General features: G+C 40.4%; 1 protein-coding gene across 1 annotated transcript; it reads left to right on the plus strand.

Annotated features, from left to right (window-relative positions):
* Positions 1-18816: 18816 nt before the first annotated feature.
* Positions 18817-23802, plus strand: LOC121367994. The gene is made up of 3 exons (XM_041492488.1): positions 18817-19547; positions 21519-21733; positions 23104-23802. The coding sequence occupies exons 1-2, from the start codon at positions 19421-19423 to the stop codon at positions 21728-21730; spliced, it is 339 nt and encodes a 112-aa protein (XP_041348422.1). The 5' UTR covers positions 18817-19420; the 3' UTR covers positions 21731-21733; positions 23104-23802.
* Positions 23803-25399: the final 1597 nt, after the last annotated feature.

Raw genomic sequence — 25399 nt, forward strand, 5'->3', positions numbered from 1 at the left:
GTATACTCAATAAAAAACCCACAAAATGATAATATCACAGTGCACAACAGCACTAGGGGTGAAATGTGCGATTTCATAAAGGACCACTCATAACGAAGGTGAATAAATTTGACTACAAAGAACATGTTTCAATAGCGTGTATGTCTAGCATGTGCAAGTATGCAAGCATGGACCCGACGTCGGACAGTTTGTTAAGCACCTAATGACAACATCAGGTATTGCCCTCCACTCCTGCCTCAGTGCCTGTACCAACTGCTCCCTGTTCAGTGGAGGGTTAGGACGATGTCGAATTCGCTGGCCAAGATGATCCCACAAATGTTCTATTGGTGACAGGTCAGGTGAATGGGCTGGCCATGGCAAAACATTGACTTTGTTTGCGGCGAAGAACTGTTGCACCACATGAGCTGTGTGAGGTCTGGCATTGTCCTGTTGAAACAAGAGTCTAGGATGGTGTTGCAAGAACGGTAACAGGACGGGACGTAAAATATGGATGTAACGGTGTGCGTTAAGATTTCCGTCAATGACAATAAGGTCTGTCCGCTGTTGGCCACAGATACCGCCCCAAACCATCACAGATCCACCACCAAACGGTTCAGTCTCCTGAACACAGCACGGAGCTGTTCTCTCTCCTGCCCGTCGGTATATCCGAGTCCTACCATCAGCTCTGAATAACTGGAACCTGCTCTCATCAGAAAAGAGTACACGTTGCCAGTTCCGATGTTGCCAACGTTGAAACTGACGTGCCCAACGTAAACGTCGAAGTCGATGTTGCCTCGTCAATGTCATCCCTCTGAATGGTCGATAGGCCCTGATACCATGCTGTCGTAGTCGACGACGTACAGTGTGACGACTGATGACATGTCCATGGCCAGTCGCTGCAGATGACGTCACAGTGAGGAATCTGTTACGTAAGTGTAAGATGCGGAGATGGCGGTCCTCGTTGGCTGTTGTGACGCGGGGTCTTCCACTTCGTGGTCTGTCTGCAGTCCTGCCAGTCACCCTGTAACGCTGTATCAACCTGGTGATCATCAATTTTGTGCAATTCAGTATTCTTGCCACATGGGCATAACTCGCACCTACCTGCACCATAGCAATAGCTCTCTCTCTCTCTCTCTCTCTCTCTCTCTCTCTCTCTCTCTCTCTCTCTCTCTCTCTCTCTCTCTCTCTCTCTCTCTCTCTCTCTCTCTCTTCAGCAGTGTGATGTGATGAATAAACTCATTTTGCACGTGCGGCATCGCCCAAACGCAGCAATGTGCGACTATTCGTCATTGATTGCATTATAACGAACAATACTGGAACCTATCTAACCTTCCATGAACGTGTATTGTGTTTATTTATAATAAAAATAATTGGTATACTTTCTTTTGATCGTCAGTTTATATGTATATGTATATGTATATATCTATATTTATCGAGAGAGAGAGAGAGAGAGAGAGAGAGAGAGAGAGAGAGAGAGAGAGAGAGAGAGAGAGAGAGGGCGGGGGGGGGACATATATATATTTCGATCTCTCAACCTAAAATTACCGCGTTTATAACATTTCCTCAATTCTGATTGGACGACGTTGAAAAAACCCTGCATGTTACCCTTCGATAAACCTCAGATAATGACGTCAGTACGCCAGATGGGACGTCATTACGTAAACCAGGTCATGAAAAGGACGCTGGAAACTGATTTATGTGAATTTCAACTAACTGTGGTGTGTCCAGACTCTTGTGCATACATTTTAGAAGATGGTGGTGGTGGAAGGAGGGTGGCTAAACTGTGGCTAGCGAAATGTGTGAAGGGTTAAGACATGCTTCCCCGGAAAAGTATTCAGCGAAAGAGAACATTTGCTTGATCAAGAGGAGCGTTCGACTTCCGTAACCCACCCTCTGCCAAAGCTCTTGTCTTTGTAATTATATAAAATATGTTTGTCATGTTTTTTAAAAACCAGTGGCTGATCCAGAAATTCCATTGGGGGGGGGGGGGGGGGGCCTAATGACATGAGGCGGAATTGTCAAGGGAACTTTGGGGGAGGTTTGTAGGGGATCGCAAAAAATGAAAATTAATATATAATAAAGTTATTAGGTGGGGTCCGCCTCTGCAAACTGCATAAAATTGCGTAGCATAGTGAAGAATTTTAAACTAAACCCCTCAGAAAATGACGTCATTACGTCAAATGTCAAATTTAAGTATGACTATCTATATAATGTATGTATGTCGAGGTTGACTGTTACATACATAGATAGTAACGCACTGGCACAGGGGATAATTAAATCCTTTCTGACCTCACAAATTGTCCCACCTGTGGCACCGAATCGCCCGCAAATTGCAGACTAACCACGATGCACTCTGACCTACTGAGGCATCCATAAAAAGGATGTTCTTTAACTCAACCACATGCATGGGGCCTACAATTTACGCGGTGGATCCCGCTTCCGTACATGAAACAGTGGGCAGACCTGGCACTGGCAAGTATGTATTTATGTATGAATATCTATATATTGTATGTATGTTGAAGTTGACTATTACATACATAGATAGTAACGCACTGGCGCAGGGGATAATTAAATCCTTTCTGGCCTCACAAATTGTCCCATGGAATTGGCAATACGTTTTAGTAGTTTATGGCCTATTTCGTCTGGGCCACTTGCTTTATTTGGTGCTAATTTTTAAATAATGTCTATTATTTCAGCAGTAGTTTTTGTCAAGATTCCCAACAACTTTGTCCAAATCTCGGAAGTACAATATTTTCGTCATCAACTGATGAAATTGATAGAAAATAGTTATTTAGCGTTACGGCTTTTTTAAATCATTATATGATACAGGCACATCTGATGTTGCATCTTTAAGTGGTGGTATAATGGTTTGTGGTATCGATGTTTTTAATATAAATTTCATGTATTGCCAGTACGTGGTTTTATTTTCACTACAAAGTGTTCTTAGTTTTTCCTCTAGAGAATTAGCAAATTCTTCTTTAGCTGTTTATTCATAACATTAACTTTATTTCTTTGATTTTTGTTTTCACGTTCATCCGCTTGGTCGTTTTGATTTTAGCGCGCTTTTTTTCTAAATCTTGACTCTGAATCGTAATTATTTTGGTAGTTTGCTATCAAACTATACCGAATGGTAACTACAATGCCGTATACCATTTTTCATGTGATGTTTGATTACAGTTTCTAAATTATCGCATGCATTATAAACCGTTTCTGACTTTTCAAATATTAATTGCCATGGTGTATTCGTAATTTATTAAGATTTTCGAAATTACCTTTATTGTAAAGACATATTACTCTGTCGCATGTTCTAGAAGTACATTTAAAATTGTTTAATACTACGTTTGTTGCTTTATGGTCACTAAAAATCGCAATTAATGGCATAACGCCGGTCGTTGATTTCACAACATGATTGAAAACATGAATGATCAAACATGCTGCTAAACCAGCATTGATAATCGTTTGGGTTTCAGCCAGAAAGCATTAATACTGTCATATCTAAATGGAGAAGTATGTAGTACAAAGCATGAGTAAAACAGATTGCACTTTAAACAAAGACATTTAATGGTCATAAAAAAATTCCTTTGAAGAGAATGTCGCTTTCTTTCTTTTTACTAATTTTCGTGTTTATATTCAACTAAGGTTAAATCACGCTGTCCTGGGAACACACACATCAGTTATGTGGGCTGTCTGTCCAGGGCAGAGGGTTAGTGGTTAGTGAGAAAGAAGAGGGTGTGGTTATCTTACACCTATTGACTGAGTCACTAAAACTCGCTTTGGTTGCAGCCGGGCTGCGAACCCTATACCTACCAGCCTCATGGTCGATGGCCTAACAACGACACCACCGAGGCCGGTGGATGTCGTTGGTCCAGTTCGGAACATATGTTGTTGGGGGAGGGGGGGGGGGGGGGTGCGCACGATGTCAAGTATCGCACCTTGGTCTTTGAACAATAAGCCACAACAATAAAACATATCTGAAAAATTCAATTCATACACTGATAATCTTGCACTGCTATTAAAGAATTCAAACCGAGGAGGGCTGCTTGGTCTGTCTTGTATCACTTGTTTTCAAAACGAAAAACCAACACGGAACTGATGTCATTGGACGTGGTCACTGCGTCACTTATAGAAATGTACGCTTGTATACCAGGGCCCCGTTTCACGAAGCGTTCTTAGCCCTAAGGTCAACTTAAGTGCATACGGTAGCTACATGTATGCTCTTAAGGTAATCCTAGGGCTAAGATCGCTTCGTGGAACAGGGCCCAGGTCCACAAGTGGTCCTCGTTTGAGAGATAATGTTGAACGCATATTGATATGATGCCGACCCTCGTTTGAGAGATAATGTTGAACGCATAATGATATGATGCCGACCCTTGTTTGAGAGATAATGTTGAACGCATAATGGTATGATGCCGACCCTCGTTTGAGCGATAATTTTGAACGCATAATGATATGATGCCGACCCTTGTTTGAGAGATAATGTTGAACGCATAATGGTATGATGCCGACCCTCGTTTGAGAGATAATGTTGAACGCATATTGATATGATGCCGACTCTCTTTGAGAGATAAGCCTAATGTTGAACGCATAATGGTATAATGCCGACCCTCGTGTGAGAGATAATGTTGAACGCATAATGGTATGATGCCGACCCTCGTTTGAGAGATAATGTTGAACGCATAATGATATGATGCCGACTCTCTTTGAGAGATAAGCCTAATGTTGAACGCATAATGGTATGATGCCGACCCTCGTTTGAGAGATAATGTTGAACGTATAATATGATGCCGACCCTCGTTTGAGATATAATGTTGAACGCATAAAGATATGATGCCGACCCTCGTTTGAGAGATAATGTTGAACGCATGGTATGATGCCGACCCTCGTTTGAGAGATAATGTTGAACGCATAATGGTATGATGCCGACCCTCGTTTGAGAGATAGGCCTAATGTTGAACGCATAATGGTATGATGCCGACCCTCGTTTGAGAGATAATGTTGAACGCATAATGGTATGATGCCGACCCTCGTTTGAGAGATAATGTTGAACGTATAATATGATGCCGACCCTCGTTTGAGATATAATGTTGAACGCATAAAGATATGATGCCGACCCTCGTTTGAGAGATAATGTTGAACGCATGGTATGATGCCGACCCTCGTTTGAGAGATAATGTTGAACGCATAATGGTATGATGCCGACCCTCGTTTGAGAGATAATGTTGAACGCATAATGATATGATGCCGACCCTCGTTTGAGAGATAGGCCTAATGTTGAACGCATAATGGTATGATGCCGACCCTCGTTTGAGAGATAATGTTGAACGTATAATATGATGCCGACCCTCGTTTGAGATATAATGTTGAACGCATGATGCCGACAGTGTTGCTGTTTACCTTTCCAGAAACGCAGTTATTGTTTGGACACAGGATAAACATAGTGGCACTAGTTTCCATAGTACTGAAAACAGTTAAAGTGCGCTTTCTTTAACGACTCCACTAGAGCACATTGATTTATTAATCATCGGCTATTCGATGTCAAATATTTGATAATTCTGATATATAGCCTTAGAGAGGAAACCTGCTATATGTTTCCCTCAGTAGCAAGGTTCTAATAGTAATAGTAATAATAATAATAATAATACAATTTTTTTTTTTAATGGAAGACACACTAGCTATTCTCTAAGTTGTAATGTGTTTGGTTAACGTATGTATTTTTAATCATTAAGCAAACGTGTTACCCGGCTGCCAAAACTGTCCCCAGCCCGGCACAGAAACACAGAAATGTAGGAAAATCTTATAATGTTGTCACATACTGACAATAACTTTACAACAAATATATCCTAATCGATGATATCATTTTGTAGTCTTTGTACATATTAATATAAATGACATCAGGCAAATAGGAACTGGGAAGAGGGGGCCTAGATGCTTGCTCCCCCTTCCCCACTTGTGGACGAAAATATATGTTGTAAATTCCCCAACTCTATATAAATAAAGATGATATAAAGATGAAAATCTGGCTTGTATCCATCACTAAAGACTGCACCCTCCCCCCTCCCCCCCCCCCCCCCCCCCACCGCCACCACCACCACTTTAAATATCGTTCCAACAGGCCTGTCTAAATGTAGATAACATATAGGGGCTGAGGTTAGGAGTAAGTTCCTTTTATCTGTAGGATTTTGTAATCATGATTTCAAACCAACTGTTTCAGGTAGTTTGCTCCACATACTAACATAAAACCACGTGTTATTATATATTGGAATAAAACAAAAATAATTACAATATATCCAGTGTTATTTTATTTAATCATCCATGAGGCATACAGCCACAGTAAAAAAGTAAAGTTTGTTTTATTTAACGACGCCACTAGAGCACATTGATTTTGTATCTTATCATCGGCTATTGGACGTCAAACATATGGTCATTCTGACACTGTTTTATTTAACGACGCCGCTAGAGCACATTGATTTTGTATCTTATCATCGGCTATTGGACGTCAAACATATGGTCATTCTGACACTGTTTTATTTAACGACGCCACTAGAGCACATTGATTTTGTATCTTATCATCGGCTATTGGACGTCAAACATATGGTCATTCTGACACTGTTTTATTTAACGACGCCACTAGAGCACATTGATTTTGTATCTTATCACCGGCTATTGGACGTCAAACATATGGTCATTCTGACACTGTTTTATTTAACGACGCCACTAGAGCACATTGATTTTGTATCTTATCATCGGCTATTGGACGTCAAACATATGGTCATTTTGACACTTTTGAAGAGGAAACCAGCTGTCGCCACATAGGCTACTCTTTTTTCGACAGGCAGCAAGGGATCTTTTATTTGCGCTTCCCACAGGCAGGATAGCATAAACCATGGCCTTTGTTGAACCAGTTATGGATCACTGGTCGGTGCAAGTGGTTTACACCTACCCATTGAGCCTTGCGGAACACTCACTCAGGGTTTGGAGTCGGTATCTGGATTAAAAATCCCATGCCTCGACTGGGATCCGAACCCAGTACTTACCAGCCTGTAGACCGATGGCCTGCCACGACGCCATCGAGGCCGGTACAGCCACAGAGACAGACAGAAAGACAGAGAGAGAGAGAGAGAGAGAGACAAAGATAGAGAGACAGTGACAGAGAGAGACAGCCACACAGAGAGAGATAGAGAGAAAGAGACGGGGACCTAGAGGCATATAGCCGCAGAGACAGAGAGAGAGAAAGGAAAAGAGAGAGAGAGACAGAGAGAGACAGACAGAGACAGAGAGAGAGAGACAGAGAGAGAGAGTAAACAAACAAACAAACAAACAAAAACAAAACAAACAACAACACAAAAAAAACACACAAAAAAACCACACAACACACACACACACACACACACACACACACAGCCGTATTATTAATGCTCAGGCCGACTTAGGCGCCAAATAGCCAAATTTTATGGGCCGCAATTATTTTTTTTAGGTTGTTGTTTTTGTTTTTGGCATGCTGTACGAAATTCCACTTTTACACTAACTATAGTAACCTACTATTTATGCCAGTCCCATCCGTCTGTCCCTAAATGTTTCCTCCAAGTAGTAGAATGACTGGGCAAGGTGTTTTGTCTGGTGTGCATATTAAACGATATTTAATGCACATTATTACTTAATATCAATAGTGTATATTGGTATATTTAATTTATTAAAAACGGTAAACATGTGACGGCTGTTATATTCAACGGGCGCAGCCATTCTATATGTATGTATGTTTGTATGTATGTATGTATTGATGTATGAATATCTATATATTATATGTATGTCGAGGTTGACTGTTACATACATTGATATTAACGCACTGGCACAGGGGATAATTAAATCTTTTCTGGCCTCACAAATTGTCCCATGCCGTTGCTGGGACTCGAACCTGTGGCACCGAATCGCCAGCAAATTGCGAGACTAACCACAATGCGCTCTGAACTATCGAGGCATCCATAAAAAGGATGCTCTTTAACTCAACCACATGCATGGTGCCTACAATCTACGCAGTCGACCCCGCTTACGTGCATGAAACAGTGGGCAGACCTGGCACTGGCTAGTATGTATTGATGTATGACTATCTATATATTGTATGTATGTCGAGGTTGACTGTTACATACATAGATAGATATTAACGCACTGGCACAGGGGATAATTAAATCCTTTCTGGCCTCACAAATTGTCCAATCCCGTTGCTGGGATTCGAACCTGTGGCACCGAATCGCCCGCAAATTGCGATACTAACCACGATGCGCTCTGAGCTATCCAGGCATCCACTGGCTAGTATGTATTGATGTATGAATATCTATATATTGTATGTATGTCGAGGTTGACTGTTACATACATAGATGTTAACGCACTGGCACAGGCGATAAATAAATCCTTTCTGGCCTCACAAATTGTCCCATGCCGTTTGTTTTTTTATCAATTAAGACGATTGTTCTAAATTTCTATATAAAACAGTTAAGAATGTTCTCATCTATGCAACGTTTTTTTACGAAATCGATAAACAGTTCATATATAATTTATACATATAAGTACGTATTTTAGTAACTTCAAACTATAGTATGTATCACTAGGCTGTCAATTTGAATGCACGCAAGACGAATCTGATCGAATTTCCCATTTGGAGGTACGTTATATAAATATATATGTACAGTGTTAGATTTGCTATATCTGTGTTTGTTTGTTTACTCTCTCTCTCTCTCTCTCTCTCTCTCTCTCTCTCTCTCTCTCTCTCTCTCTCTCTCTCTCTCTCTCTCTCTCTCTCTTCCTTTCTCTCTGCGGCTATATGCCTCTAGGTCTCTGTCTCTTTCGCTCTACCTCTCTCTGTGTGGCTGTCTGTCTCTATGGCTGTATGCCTCTAGGTCTCTGTTTCTTCTCTCACTCTGTCTCTCTCTGTATCTCTTTCTATCTGTCTCTGTCTCGAACTTTCTGTCTTTTGTCTTTTTGTCTTTCTCTCTTTCTTTTTGTCTGTCAGTCTCTGTGGCTGTACGCTTCTATGTCTCTGTCCCTTTTTTGTTTTTGTCTCTCTCTCTCTCTCCCTCTCTCTCTCTCTCTCTCTCTCTCTCTCTCTCTCTCTCTCTCTCTCTCTCTCTCTCTCTCTCTCTCTCTCTGTCTAGGGGCGGGAAGTAGCCCAGTGGTAAAGCGCTCGCTTGATGCGCAGTCGGTTTAGGATCGATCCCCGTCGGTGGTCCCATTGGGCTATTTCTCGTTCCAGCCAGTGTTCCACAGCTGGTGTAACAAAGGCTGTGGTATGTACTATCCTGTGGGATGGTGCATATAAAAGATCCCTTGCTGCTAATCGAAAAGAGTAGCCCATGAAGTGGCGGCAGCGGGTTTCCTCCCTCCATATCTGTGTGGTCCTTAACAATACGTTTGACGCCATATAACTGTAAATAAAATGTGTTGAGTGCGTCGTTAAATAAAACATTTCCTTCCTTTCCTCTCTGTCTCTCTCTCACTCTCTGTCGGGGCGGGATGTAGCCCAGTGGTAAAAGCGCTCGCTCGATGCGCGGTCGGTTTGGGATCGATCCCCGTCGGTGGGCCATTTCGGCTATTTTTCGTTCCAGCCAGTGCACCACGACTGCTATATCAAAGGACGTGGTATGTACTACCCTGTCTGTGGGATGGTGCATATAAAAGATCCCTCGCTGCTAGGGCAACCTAGGGAGACACCACAGCGTCTTAGAGGTCTAAAATTAACGAGCAACTCTCGATTCACTAATATCAAAACCTATATTAGCTCGGCCATTTACCTTTCGACCGACCGTTCAAAATTGCGCCAAATTCCCTCAATCAAAATTGCGCACCCTTTTCTCTTTGGCATTTAACTGCTCCATTCAAATTCCATAGCACCACCATCACCCCCACCCGCCTGCTACCGATTTGATCGGGCCGCTGGTGCTCCCTTGCACCTGCCAGTGCAGGCGGTCCCTCCTCTCCCCCCCCCCCCCCCCCCCCCCACCTTTCCTGTCATGGACGGAGGAGCCGACAGGCGTGCGCTACAACATCTTGTTCTGAATGTGCACGTAAAACCATATGACATGACATGCTAATCGAAAAGAGTATATAAAATGTGTTGAGTGCGTCGTTAAGTAAAACATTTCTTTCTCTCTCTCTCTCTCTCTCTCTCTCTAGTTTTATATACATACATATAAATGGCAAAATATATACACACGAATAGATATAAACAAAACAGCTTATGTATATTGTTGATGATGTTCATGTTGTGATTTGTTTTGTTTTGTTTGTTTTATTTTTTATTATCTGAGGCCAGAAAGGAAAGAAGAAGGATTTTTTTTATTTACGGATTTAACATTGATTAAAACAATAGTGTTATGGAAAGGTGTGTGAAAGAACAGAAAGTGCGATGAAAGTATTTTAGAGTTAATATATCTCAATATTTTATAGATTTAATAAGCGTTTATGATGTTTGAAATAAATTATACCACTGCGCCCATTGTTTCGTAGAATCTTCATAATTACCTTTTTTAAATAAGATATATTTTTCAGTTTCCAACTTTTCTTTGATTATAGTTTTTAAGGCAGAGAAGTTTAATTTTTGTTTTTGTATTTTCATTGTATAAATATAATATTTTATGTCAATAATTAACCAGTTTATTGCATATGTATTTGTTTTCTTATGCAGACCCAAAATGGCAATATATTTATCTATAATTATGCACTCTTCTATAGTACTGAATATCCAGTTTGTAATATATTTCCAAAATTCTTTAACATAACATCAATCATAAAATAGATGTTTAATTGTCTCTGGCATACAATTACAAAAAGTACATTTATTTGAATTAATATAATGTCTTGTATATATAGAAAAGTGTTAGTAGCGAGAAATCTGTGTAGAATTTTATATTCTATTCTAACCAACATAACGTTGTATTTTAACGCATTTAAAAGGTATATTGTAAAATATATTCCATTCTGCTGGAAAGTTTTCTTTCCACGTCATTTTTTTCCCCTGTTCTTGGCTGCTGAATAAGATGTAGTTTTTCCTCATATTTCCATTAAAAGTGTTTCCAAGAACAACTGAACATTAATGGTAAATTGAATTGTATCATTAGGGATTGTGTCGTATTTTCTCTGCATTGTATAAAGGGACATTATAATGATTTTTATATTTTCTAAAATGTTTTTTACGGTATTAAAATATTTTGTATCGTGTAGCAGAGAAATGTAAAATTTCCTTAAACCTGTACCTTTAATAATATTATTTTGTTTTAGACTTAAAATTACTCCGGCTTGATCAGACCTATGACTATTATCAATTGTTACTTTTTCGACCTGTACCAGTAAATTATTAGAAATAAGATAACCTACCTTGTTTCTCCATGTGTATCTCTTTAAGTTACATTAGGAAAATGTAGAGGTATACGATTCAGTAGATCCATTCGGGGAATTCTATCCAACTTAAAGAGAAAGAAAGAAATGTTTTATTTAACGACGCACTCAACACATTTTATTTACGATTATATGACGTCAGACATATGGTTAAGGACCACACAGATTTTGAGAGGAAACCCGCTGTCGCCACTACATGGGCTACTCTTTCCGATTAGCAGCAAGGGATCTTTTATTTGCGCTTCCCACAGGCAGGATAGCACAAACCATGGCCTTTGTTGAAATAGTTATGGATCACTGGTCGGTGCAAGTGGTTTACACCTACCCATTGAGCCTTGCCGAGCACTCACTCAGGGTTTGGAGTCGGTATCTAGATTAAAAATCCCATGCCTCGACTGGGATCCGAACCCAGTACCTACCAGCCTGTAGACCGATGGCCTAACCACGACGCCACCGAGGCCGGTTTATATTCTTTGAGTTGACAGCTTTTCTTTACACACCCGTTGGTAAGAACATCATACGTTATTTTTATAACACATGGGCTGTTTACACACGTACCTGTGTTAACAATTTCAAGACATACGACTGGCTGCTCCTAGGTGATGACCAGGTCACCAGTGTCATGCATCCAATGAAAAACAACACGGTGGAAATAGATTACACTGAGACGTATAGTTAAAATGACAATCATTTATCTGACAACTCGTTTTTAAAACAAAAACCGTATCAAACTCGCTTTCGCTCGTTTGATACATTTTAAAACAACTCGTTGTGAGATAAATGGTATTTAACGGCTACTCATATATTATTCTCTATTTATACAGTATATATTTTTTCAGTTTGTATTTCATCTTTTGGAATTTTAATTAAAAGTGCATACATGTTAGGTTCCTGTTTCAGTATTTTACTTAATGTATATGCACATTATAACATATGAGAACATTAGCAAATACTATTATGGGTGTTTTGTGTTGCTCACCTTTGTCCTGGCTCTATCGTTTAATTTTTATCTGACTGTAGCTGTCTCTCGGACTCCCTCCCCCACCCCCCCCCCCCCCCCCCGCCAGTATGTCTCAATTATAATACACATCTGCCAAGAGGCCGGATAAGAAAATGAAAGTTTGTTTTGTTTAACGACACCACTAGAGCACATCGATTTATTAATCATCGTCTATTGAATGTCAAACATTTGGTAATTTTCACATATTGTATTAGAGAGGAAACCTGCTACTTTTTTTGCATTAGTAGCAAGGGATCTTTTATATGCACCATCCTACAGACAGGACAGCACATACCACAGCCTTTGATTATACCAATCATGGTGCACTGGCTGGAACGAGAAATAGCCCAATGGGCCCACCGACGGGGATCGATCCTAGACCGTCGGCGCTTCAAGCGAGCGCTTTACCACTGGGAAAGCTGGAGGAGGGGTAGGGTGTTTACACGCGACACGTAATTTCCGAGACGGGTGTGATCTTGGCGTCACAACGTGTTACATGGCACGAGGGTGATTAGTGTTGGGAATCGCTTTCATCATCGATCATCGATTATAATCGGTTGACACCAACCAATCAACTTTCGAATTTCACAATCGATTAGATATGTACGTATGAACATAAGAAGGCTTCGAGTCATGTTCACCAGGATCTAGATCCTACAAGTGACTAACTTTACCTCTAATAGCTATTTAACATCTTTGTTCTTTAGGTACACATAATACTGTCATAGTGCAACATTCACAAAGTTCAATTTATATATTTAGCTGTGTATGCACGATTCAAATAATTGTTATTCTGTAACCTGTCATTTATGCAACAATCTGTATCAAGCTATCCAGTTAAGAAACAACACTATGTAGTTATCTCATTTATTTATTTATTTATTTATTTATTTATTTATAAAAATTATTATTTATTTATTGTTTACTTACTTTCCATTGTACATTATTTCATTATGTGTCACCATTGTTCACCTGTGTATTTGTGTATTTATATATTTATATATTTTCTTCTTGTAACTTATGAGCTTTTTAGCTCAAAGTCAGTAAAGAATGAATGAACCTAATATTTAGTTAATTAGGGGCTAGCAATTGGACCAATTAGTGTGAAACTAAATTACAGCAATCACGGACAGTATGGATTTTAATTGTTGCCCCCAGCGTAACAGCTAAGGACTATAAACCATGGCGATTACGTATCAACAAATACATGTATCTTATTAATATTCGTTTTGTATATATATGAATGAGATAGCAAATGGTTAGTTGAAAATTGATCAGTTGATCAAAGCCGATAATCGATGATGAAATTACAACACGATACCACTAGAGCACATTGTAATATTAATCATCGGCTATTGGATGTCAAATATTTGGTTAACCAGAGGTAACCCGTTACATTGTTTCTAATGCAGCAAGGGATCTTTTATTTTTCCACATACAGGAAAGCACATATCATGGCCTTTGACCAGATGTGGTGTACTGGTTGAAACGAGAGAAAACAAACCAATCAGCTGACTGGATCCACCGAGACGGTTCGATCCTGCGACGCAAGCACCTCCAGCGAGCACTCAGTCGACTGAGTTAAATCCCACCCATCAAGGTGGAAAGGGATTTTATAGTTATGTCCGATTGGTTAGTCCAAGATTGATCATTTCATGAAAGCCGATGATCGATGATCAAATTCCAACCGAAGAAATGTTTTATTTAACGACGCACCCAATACATTTTATTTACGGTTATATGGCGTCGGACATATGGTTAAGGACCACACAGATATTGAGAGAGGAAACCCGCTGTCGCCACTTCTCTACTCTTTTCGATTAGCAGCAAGGGAAAGAAAGAAATGGGTTTTTTAACGACGCACTCAACACATTATTTTACGGTTATATGGCGTCAGACATATGGTTAAAGACCACACAGATGTTGAGAGAGAAACCCGCTGTCGCCACTTCTCTACTCTTTTCGATTAGCAGCAAGGGATCTTCTATATGCACCATCCCGCAGACAGGATAGCACATACCACGGCTGGAACGAGAAAAAGCCCAATGGGCCCCCCCGACGGGGATCGATCTCACACCGACCGCGCATCGAGCGAGCGCCTTACCACTGGGCTACGTCCCGCCCTTAAATTGCAACCGATTCACAACATGAATTGTGTTACATTGGTATTTATTTATAGCAAGCTGTTTTTTGCCCGAATTAAACAAAAATGCCCGAATCTGGATAACAACATTTATTCATAATAGCATTTACTGCCAAACAGCTATATAGGGTTGGAAACGAAACACTACACATTTCCACATGGAATATACAACTAATTTTACAGGTAGAATGATATAAATACATGGTAGAAAAAGTCTCAGGTTAGTACATTTTGCCCGAATATCTCTATCATGTTGGCCCGAATATCTCTATCATTTTGGCCCGAATATCTCTATCATTTTGGCCCGAATATGAGGCTTTGCTCCAGCACGACACCAAATCCGTACGAATCGTCTAGCTCCTCGAAATAAAACGTTTCGCGATTTTCTCAAATCGTTTTATAAACTACACGAATATCTCATGGCGTTCTGACGTGTCATCGGGTTCGGACTTTTCCGTAGTTTCTTCTTCGAAGTCGTACGAATCTATTCGATTGGTTGACGATGTGGTCCGTACTTGATTGTCTTCACTTTCTCGTTTCGTTTCTGCATACCGTGCTACTCTGATATCCATTGACGTTCTGTACTCTAGAAAATTGCGATCCTTTTCCTGATTAAACGATAAAACGTTACGTTCAATCTCTGACTGGTACGATAAGGAATTCTGTTGAAGCATATGTCCATACCACAATAGATTAGAAACCAGTGACTTTTCATATCCCATTAAGGACATTTCAAAAGATCCTTCTCTCCGTAATATGGATGACTCCACGTCTGTAACATTTTGTTCATTTGTGGGATCCCCTTTTCTGGCCGGCATTCTCGGGTTATTTCGTTTTATTCCGTATATATTCGACATTTTCCGAAAATTGAAGTTAACACTTATTACTTTATAAAACCTTGTTCTTCACAAATGTGTTGTATTTTATAACGTTGTGATATTTCAAACCATTATTAACAGCAGTGAATATAGATTCGATTTCAACTCGACTGTTTATAAAACGTACATTGAGATCTCTGGTAAACAGTCTTTGTCTAAAGTTGCACATTTTTCATACAAGGCAAATATTCCATGTGAAGAATAAAACACAATAAAACACCGAATGTAAGTGCATTTAGCATTCCCGTTCTGTAGGAAGACAAGCCATCTCAACAAATGACTATCTGTGATTAATCAATTACACACAATCGCCAGCAGACTAATCAAGCGTGAAGCATTTACAGATGTAAGCCAAATATATATATTGCTATCCCACATGACATGACTGCAATGAGCTATGGGCATTGGCGTAACCAGGATTTTATATGGGGTGGGGGAGAGACCATACTGTCTATGAGTCGTATTTTGGGGCGAAATATTCTGAAAATGCGCTGGGGGAAAAGAGGTGTAATTGTTGGCGCGGGGGTGGGGGGGGGGGGTGGGGGGTGGGGGGTGTAAAGACTTGCCGTCTCACTAGGAGGTAGTTAGAAAACCAATATTAACGTATTTGTCAAATAACCACAACTTGGTGAGAGATAGGGCATAGGGGCCATGGCCTCCACCAATTGCATGGCTTTTTCTCCCCTCCCCCCCCCCCCCCCATTATCTTTTGTATTTGCCTGTCTCACAATACTACGACTAACATTATAGTGTTGCCCATCGACATCCCACGCTCAATGTGGGTGGTCTTTAATACAATATCTCAGCTACGCCAACGTGCAAACCTATGTTGATCAGATGTTCACATTTTCCTATTTGCTACAGTTTCTATTATTTTTGTATTATTTAGAATGGATGGTCAGCTTTTTTTCCCCGTGACTTATTGTCTTTCGACTTCCTTTAAATATATGTCATTTACCATCTAGGTTTTATGCGAACACACTGTTTTTCTGAAATACAATAACTTTGGGTGGACATCGCAATGAAATGTGACTGTCGAATTAGGTGTATATACAAGTACGTGTATTGTGCGAAAAAGGTGAATCCATTACAAGAAGAAGAAGGACGCATCTCTTGGACGGTGCATATAAAAAGCTCCTTGCTACTATTGGAAAAAAGTAGCTGGTTTCCTCTCTAAGACTTTTTGTCAGAATTACCAAATGTTTGGCATCTAATAGCCAATTAAATAATCAATGTGCTCAAGTGGTGTCGTTAAATAAAACAAAACAAACAAACTCTTAGACAAATAGCTTTAAAGTGTGTAACGTTAAAGGGACATTCCAGAGTTTGCTGCAATTTGTAAGATGTGATCAACTAACAGAGACTTTTTAACGATTGTAATTACGTATTAAAAAAAATTTGCATAAAATATTAGTGGCTGTATATTATAAACAAGAAAATATATCTAATATGTAAGTTTAATCGTAGAAATATTTTATTAGTCGGAAATATCTTACAATGCAGCAAACTCAGGAATGTCCCTTTAATAAAATACGAGTATTCCTAGATCGTATATCTACACGAAGCAAACGTTTATTGACCATATCGTTTACATATTGATTTTTTTATCCTGGTAACTAAACTTAATTTCGAGCACAGATGTTACTGTCTCCAAGATCTTAAATGAAATCGTTTCTGTTCTTAAAAATGTAGCAGGTTTCTTCTAAATGTTCCTCAAACAGTTACCAAATGTTTGACATCCAATAGCCGATGATTAATAAATCAATGTGCTCTAGTGGTATCGTTAAACAGAACAACACAAGCCATAACTCATGCAAGAGCTCTACCCAATAGCCGATGATACATAAACCAATGTGCTCTAGTGGTGTCGTTAAACAAGCCATAACTCAAGCGAGAGCTCTTTCATTTGACATACATTTCACTTGTTGAGCTGTAGTGATACGTACACGTTGGCCCGGAGCTGTTGCCATTGATTGCATTTATTATTGATGGGGTCTGGGCATCGCCAGAAATAATTGATGTCATTGCAGCAAGAATCCTTCTAAAGTTTCATTCTTAACATTCTTGTTACAAACAGCTATCTCTTTGCGTTACTGTACCAGGCCCATACACATTGGGGAAGGAAAGCAAAGAAGAGATTCTCTCTCTTTTTTTGTTTAACGACACTTTAGCAAATGGACGAGACGCGGTCGGTTTGGGATCTATCCCCGTCAGTTGGCCCATTGGGCTATTTCTCGCTCCAGCCAGTGCACCACCACGAATGGTACATCAAAGGCCGTGGTATGTGTTATCATGTCTATGGGATGGTGCATATAAAAGATCCCTTGCTGCTAATCGAAAAGAGTAGCCCATGAAGTGGCGACAGCGGGTTTCCTCCCTCAATATCTGTGTGGTCCTTAACCATATGTCTGACGCCATATGACCGTAAATAAAATGTGTTGAGTGCGTCATTAAATAAAACATTTCTTTCTTCTTCCTTAGCACATTTTTAAACTACTGCTTTGTGATGTCTAAAATAAGGTCATTTCTACACTTGATCGAGAGAACGAAAGAGAGGAAACCTGCAGCTTATGAAACAATAGCCATGATAGTACATAGTGCATGCCATGGTCGTGGGGCGCTGGTTGGGACGGGAGAACATCCAGAGTCACAACATTGTGCCTCTAACACTGAGCTACAGCTCCCCCCCTCCCTCCCCCTACTCCACCCCACCCACCCCTGCATAATGGGATGTGCGTGCATAGGAGTGGATAGTATTATGGAGTGGAGTGTTGTGAAGTGAAGTGGTATGGAGTGAATGGTCTGGGGAGAAGTGGTATGGAGTTGGTAGTGGTGTGTAGTGAAGTGGTATGGAGTGGGTAGAGGTGTGCAGTGAATTGGTATGGAGTGGGTAGATGTGTGCAGTGAAGTGGTATGGAGTGGGTAGAGGTGTTCAGTGAAGTGGTATGGAGTGGGTAGATGTGTGCAGTGAATTGGTATGGAGTGGGTAGAGGTGTGCAGTGAAGTGGTATGGATTGGGTAGAGGTATGGAGTGGGCAGTGGTGTGGAGTGGGTAGTGGTGTGGAGTGGGCTGGGTGAGTAGTGCCGCTAGTGGTGTGGAGTGGAGTAAATTGTGGAGTGGTGTATTGAAGTCAGTAGTTACGTGGTGTGGAGAGGAGTGGGTGGTCGTCAGATGTGGAGTTGGTAATAGCGAGGTGTTCAGTGGAACTAAGTGGTATGGAGTGGGTGGACTGGGATGCAGTGAAGTCAGATGTGGAGTTGGGTAGCGAGGTGTTCAGTGGGCAGTGAGTGGAGTGGGTAGTGGTGTGGAGTGGGAGTGGGTGAGTCGTGCCGCTAGTGGTGTGGAGTGGAGTAAATTGTGGAGTGGTGTATTGAAGTCAGTAGTTACGTGGTGTGGAGAGGAGTGGGTGGTCGTCAGATGTGGAGTTGGTAATAGCGAGGTGTTCAATGGAACTAAATGGTATGCCGTGGTGTGGAGTGGAGTGGGTGGTCGTCAGATGTGGAGTTAGTAATATCGAGGTGTTCAGTGGAACTGAGTGGTATGCTGTGCTGTGGAGTGGGGTGGTGCTGTGTGGAGTGAAGAGTAGAGCGGAGTATGACCTCACGTGATGTGACGCGCAAGTAATAAGCAAGACGTATTTACTAACACTTCTGGGCCCGGTTACACAAAGCACTCGTAACACTTACGTCAGACGTACGCCACACATTAGGTATGGTGTACGTCTGACGTAAGTGTTACGAGTGTTTTGTGTTACCGGGCCCAGATGTGCTGCTCCCCAAATCTAGCCTACGAATGAAAAGAAAACCGATATTAAAACGAACACAACAGTCTATTGGATTCAGATCTATTATCTGCTACTTCTACCCTTTCGCTGTGTTTAAATCTGAAGTCCTCTTTGAGATCGAAACCCAGGGCAAATAGCCAACCTGTCCACAACTTTGACCTTTGGTCTTGTTCTAGCCCTGTGATCAAACTGAACATGTCCTCTGTATTTTCAGATCTGTAGACAGACTTGTTAACTCAGCACTTTTAACATGGCTGTTGGAATTAGCAAAGCCCTGCTCGGCTCAATTTTCTGTTTCGTGATCCTGTCCTGTGCTGCCGAGGACGGTGTCAGCCAGTCTCACGGAGTCCTCTACACGAAAGATCCGCGCTTTACGAGTAAGCACTGCGATTTGTGTGTCTCCGCTAGTAATTCCGAGTAGGACCGATGCAAGTTCGTGTCCTGCTGGTGACCTCCCGTTCTCCACAGAATCTCAACGAGATTTATATCAACGGTGTTTTCATTGGTCGAACGAAAGGTTTATTTGGATTACGGGATGACGTGGTCTTTCTTCAGGGCTGCGTTTAACAAAGTCCCATCTATTTAATAACAGACTAGGAAATCTGTAATTTACCATTTGTTTTACTTTATGACCGATTATTACACAGCAAAAATAAAACAGTATTTCCGAAGTCAGGGCCGTACCCTCCGGGGGGGGTGAGGGAGGTGGGGGGTGAGGGAGGTGGGGGGGGGGTGAGGGGGGCAGTTGGCCCCTGAGAATCTCACTTTTTTCCTCTGTTTTTTTACTGCGGATTTAATTTGTATAGTGTTTCATTTGTTTATAAAAAGTAGTGCTCTAGTGGCGTTGTTAAATAAAACAAACTTTACTTTTTTTTACTTCGCTGCTGCTACAAAGTGGGGGGCATCAATTCTGGAGCTTTGGTCTGACCAGAAGTCGACCTTTCTCTCTGATTTTTTGTTTTGTGTTTTGGGGAGGGTTTTTTAATTTAATTTCTTTTTTTTTTTTTTTTTTTTTTTTTTTTTTTGGGGGGGGGGGTGTTTGTTGGGGTTTTTCGTTGGGGGTTTTTGGGGGGGGTTTGGGGTGGGTGGGTGGGCTGTCTAAATGTTTGTCTAGCTCTCTTAGCGTCAGAATACTCGGGCTAATGTCACCCCTGTAAATTATGTCCTGTAAAAAGGATGATTTATCAATACACTGTACAATGGCGTAGGAAGATGCTAAAAAGTGGGGGCGGTGGGGGCGACACACACACACACACACACACACACACACACACATACACACACACACACACACACACACACACACACACATATACACATATATTATATAAACATTATATATTGTACATTGTATACACATGTATTATTATGTTATTAAATGGGGGTTTTCATATTAGCCTTGTTATAAAGAGATTATTACCCTCGTGTGTTTCGGTATCGTCAATATATATTAGGAATTAAAAAAATGTATTCCCAATATATAATATTGACGATACCGAAAACACTCTGGTAATTACATTAGATATAGATATATATATATATATATATATATACAGTGTACCCTCGATTTATTGCCCCCCGATTTAACGCCAACCTCGCATACCGCCAACTTTCTTTAAAGTACCGTTTTCATTCATGTTGGATTGTTGGATTCACACAGGGTCGTTCCTCGGGACTTGCACCAAGCACCAGCCAATGAAACGACAGCGTTGCGAGATTTGGTTGGTAACGTCACGGGCCAACTTTCAATCAACGAAAAGCTGAGAATGGATGTTGATGAGTTTGTCAACATTGACAACGAAACAGAGACATTTGCTAATATCAGCGACGAGCAGATTTTTGAAAGTGTTAAACAGATTCACGACGAAACGACTGATGACCTGGAAGAAGAGTCCGACGCTGAACCGGAGCCCATATATGTCATATTCTTGACATTCAGCAATTTAAAAAAAATTAAGTTTGGTAGTAAACCCAAGGCACCCTCACTATACTGCCAACTCGATATAACGCCAAAATTATTTTGGAACATTGGTTGGCGTTAAATCGAGGTTATACTGTATATATATATATATATATATATATATATATATATATATATAGAGAGAGAGAGAGAGAGAGAGAGAGAGAGAGGAGAGAGAGAGAGAGAGAGAGAGAGAGAGAGAGAGAGAGAGAGAGAGAGAGAGAGAAACACAGACACTCTCTCTCTTCTCTCTCTCTCTCTCTCTCTCTCTCTCTCTCTCTCTCTCTCTCTCTCTCTCTCTCTTTCTTTCTTGGCGTTTCGGCCATCACGAACAAATAAAGTCAAAACGTAAAGAAAGATTGTCGACTTTATCTATTTCCAATTCCAGATAGAATTGTTGAAAAGGACGCACTACTCGAGAGGAAACTGAACCGCGAGGAATGTGCCGTGCAGTGTTCTGGCCTGGCAGCGTGTGTCAGCTTCTTCTGGACAAAGCCAGACGATTGTCGTCTGCTCTCGGAGAAATTCGACTTCAACTCCGTGTCGAACCAGCTGAAGGACTCGCCAAGAACGCAATACTTCATCATTAACACAAATTAAGAGGTAAATTAATACTGAATTTGGTTTCTTGAAGCGGATCAAGATAACTGTAGTGGTGGCCCTGGGAGAGGTCTAATTATCGTTCGGGCTCCCATTTTTATAGGGGGTGGGTGTGTGTGCAGAGGCGGATCTAGGGAGGCCCCAGGGACCCACCCCCCCCTAAATTTTTCGACAATTATAATTTTATTATATATTAATTTTAATTTTTTTACGATCCCCTCCAAACCTCCCGCAAAGTTCCATTGGCATTCTATCTCATGTCATTGGGGCCCCCCTAAATGGATTTTCTGGATCCACCACTGGTGTGTGTGGTCAGAAAATGCCCGAATCGGGATAATAAAATTTATTCATATTAGCATTACTACCAAACAGCTATATAGGGGTTGCAAACGAATCACTATGCATTTGTATATACATGGGTTACAACTAATTTTGAGGGTCGAATGATGGAAATATATGGTAAAAAGCACATTTTGCCTGAATAACTATATTATTTTTGCCCGAATTTGAGGTTTTGCTCCAGCACTGGGGGTGCAGTTGTTCCTTGTCCAGTACGCTTATGCTAACTGTGCAACTTTCGAGGCAAATTGTTTCGGGGTTGTTGGGTTTTTTGTTGTTGTTGTTGTTGTTGTTGTTTGTGTTATTTTCATGAATATTTCTATTGAGTAGACTTCCTCTAAATCCGTCTGAAGATCAGAATATAGTTGAACCTTATGAGATGACAATGTGTACATCTGGCTGCTCAAGCAGGTACCAAAAAAAGAGAAGAAGATTGTGTTGTTTAACGACACCATTAGAACACATTGATTAATTAATCATTGACTGTTGTCAAACATTTGGTAATTGTGACTCGTAGTAATCAGAGGAAACCCACTACATTTTCCCTAAAGCAGCAAGGGATCTTTTATATCCACTTTCCCACAGACAGGAAAGCACACACCACAGCCTTTGACCAGTTGTGGTACACTGGTTGGAATGAGAGAGAAAAAAAACAATCAGATTAATGGATCCACCGAGGTGGTTCGATCCTGCGACGCTAGTAACACCTCGAGCGAGTACTCAACCGACTGAGCTAAATTTCGCTCAGGCAGGTACCAATGCAGAATTTGGGGGAAGGGATGTGGCACACATGCTGGCTGGGCAGTAAAAATACGAGCACGGTAAGACTATCTAAACAGATAATTAAAAAGGCACTTTTAAGCTCCTGTTTTTCGGGAGAGAAACTGCTCCAACACCACCCCATCCCATCACACGATGATTGCAGTTATGTCGGCCTGTCCCCATTTTTGCTAGTTTGAAAACATAAATTTGTTTTAGCCTCCGACGCTTATGATTTAGTCCAAAAGTGTAACAAAATGTTTTCTTTATTTCAGGAAACAAAAAGACGTTTTGCCTTTGTTGGAGAAAAGAAACACCAAACAACGTTGCTCTAAAACGTTGTGACATAATCAAATATAACGGAAATAAAAAATAACAGTATTAAAAAAAATAACAGTGATCTTCACAGGCGCCAGACTAGGCTAGTGTACGTTATACTTACTACAGTCAGACGACTGAAATGTAAAGATTTGACATTTACTTAACCGATGAAAATAACACAACATACTTGTATAATGTTTTATTAATATAACATATGATTATTGTCATTGATTCAACAATAAAACGTCTACACTCATTCGATATTCACCGTCCCGAGTAGGATACAAGTTTATAGAATGCTTGCTTACGAAATCCGCGTCTCGTATTTTCAATTTCTTCTTAGTTTTTGTGTATGGCTTAATTCTTAACATTAAACAATACCAGTTATTATAGTTGTTTATTGTTGTTGTTTTTGTTTGGCAAGGTTTTTCTTTTTAATTTGTATACATTTATTATTTAAACGTTTTATGTTTCACCTGACTTAACATATTGCACAGTAATAATTATGGAAACAATTTATTTTGGAGGTAAAACGATTAAAGGCATATTGTCACAGACCACTGACCTGTTAAATGACCTAACAAAGTACTACCTGAATTTTTTTTAATTGATTTGTTCATAAACATATTTTATTCAACCATCTACGTAGTCACCATAATTTACTTATTAATAATATTTTGTAAAAATATTTTAATTATGGCAATGGTCCATAATAAAAAAATTGTCGAGAGTTGACATGGATTTCACTCCATCATGGTTCAGTTAAGGTGATGCGATAGTCAGATTCGGTTTTCAAAAATTAATGTAATTTTTATTTATTATCCACTTTTAGTGAAATAAGGTCCTTACATCCGTGGCAATATGCCTTTAATTCCTTACAATAGTGTTGGGATGCTTAGTTTGTGATACTCGCAGAAAATTGTATTTGAAGTAGCTGACGTGAAATGTGTACACAAGTCAAACATATTCTATTTCACTGAAACTTGGTACAATGACAACAAAACCAGGGCCCAATTTCACAAAACATCGTAAGCCTAGTTTTGCACGTAAACGTAAATCTACGACTAAACCACAATTCTTATTACTATTATAGTACAACGAATATAGTTAGAAGAACACATATTTCATTTTCTTTTCTCCTTAAAATACTCCAGCTTCCGTAATGATGTAATTTTCTGCGTGAAATTGATGCCGAACACGTGTAAACGCACGACCGTTATAACTGCTAGTAGCAGACGTAAACTTACGATGTTTAGTGAAATGAGCCCCTGGTGTTTTATTAAAAGTTATTTCGATGTAATTGCTTTGTGGACATGCAGTTCAAGATATATTTACGTTTCATTTTTATTTTTTATTTTTTTTATTTTAGTTTGTTCATTATGCAACTTTTAAACTGCTTCTTTAAACATAGGTTAATGGATGTCAAACATTTAATAATTCTGAGTCTTCAGAAATTTCTTTTGTTTAGCGACACCACTAGAGCACATTGATTATTTAATCATCGGCTACTGGATGTCAAACATATGGTAATTCTGAGTCATAGAGAAAACTTGTTTTTCCATTAGTAACAATTAGAGATCTTTTACATGTACTATCTCAGACAGGATAGCACATGCCATGGCCTTTGCACTGGCCGGAACGAGAAATAGCCCAATGGGGAAACAGTGTTCATAGGAAACCCGCTATAGTGTAAACATCAATGAAAGAGTCGCATTTTTGAAAACACCTTAAACAGCCTTTCATACACCCGATGTGAGGCACTGATTGGGATAGGGAAAACCCCAATAGGTCTACACAGTGGGTTCGATCCAGCAACCCAAGAACCTGACGAGTGTTCTGCCGACGGAGCCCCCAAATTGACCCAACGCAGTAAGTCAGCCCTTGATTGGGAAGGGAAGGGGCGGGACGTAGCGACGCCTCGTGCGAGAAGACAAACCGAATGCATAGCAACCGATGAAATTGCAATGTTGTTTTATCACCGTCGGCTATTCTCGTACGAAGCACTCGTCTCGTGTGGCAGTGCCTTAATGCTCATATAGACTGGATGAGACGCGTGCGTGCGGTCCGACTGTTGCGTCTGGTGGTAAAGCGCACTCTTGATACGCGGTCGGTATAGGATCGATCCCCATCGGTGGGCCCAACGGGCTATTTCTCGCTCCAGCCAGTGCACCACGATTGGTATATCTAAGGCCGTGGTATGTTATCCTGTCTGTGGGATGTTGCATACAAAAGATACCTTGCTACTAATGG

This window comes from Gigantopelta aegis, chromosome 1 (assembly GCF_016097555.1).
Source record: "Gigantopelta aegis isolate Gae_Host chromosome 1, Gae_host_genome, whole genome shotgun sequence".
Taxonomy (NCBI): Eukaryota; Metazoa; Mollusca; class Gastropoda; order Neomphalida; family Peltospiridae; genus Gigantopelta; species Gigantopelta aegis.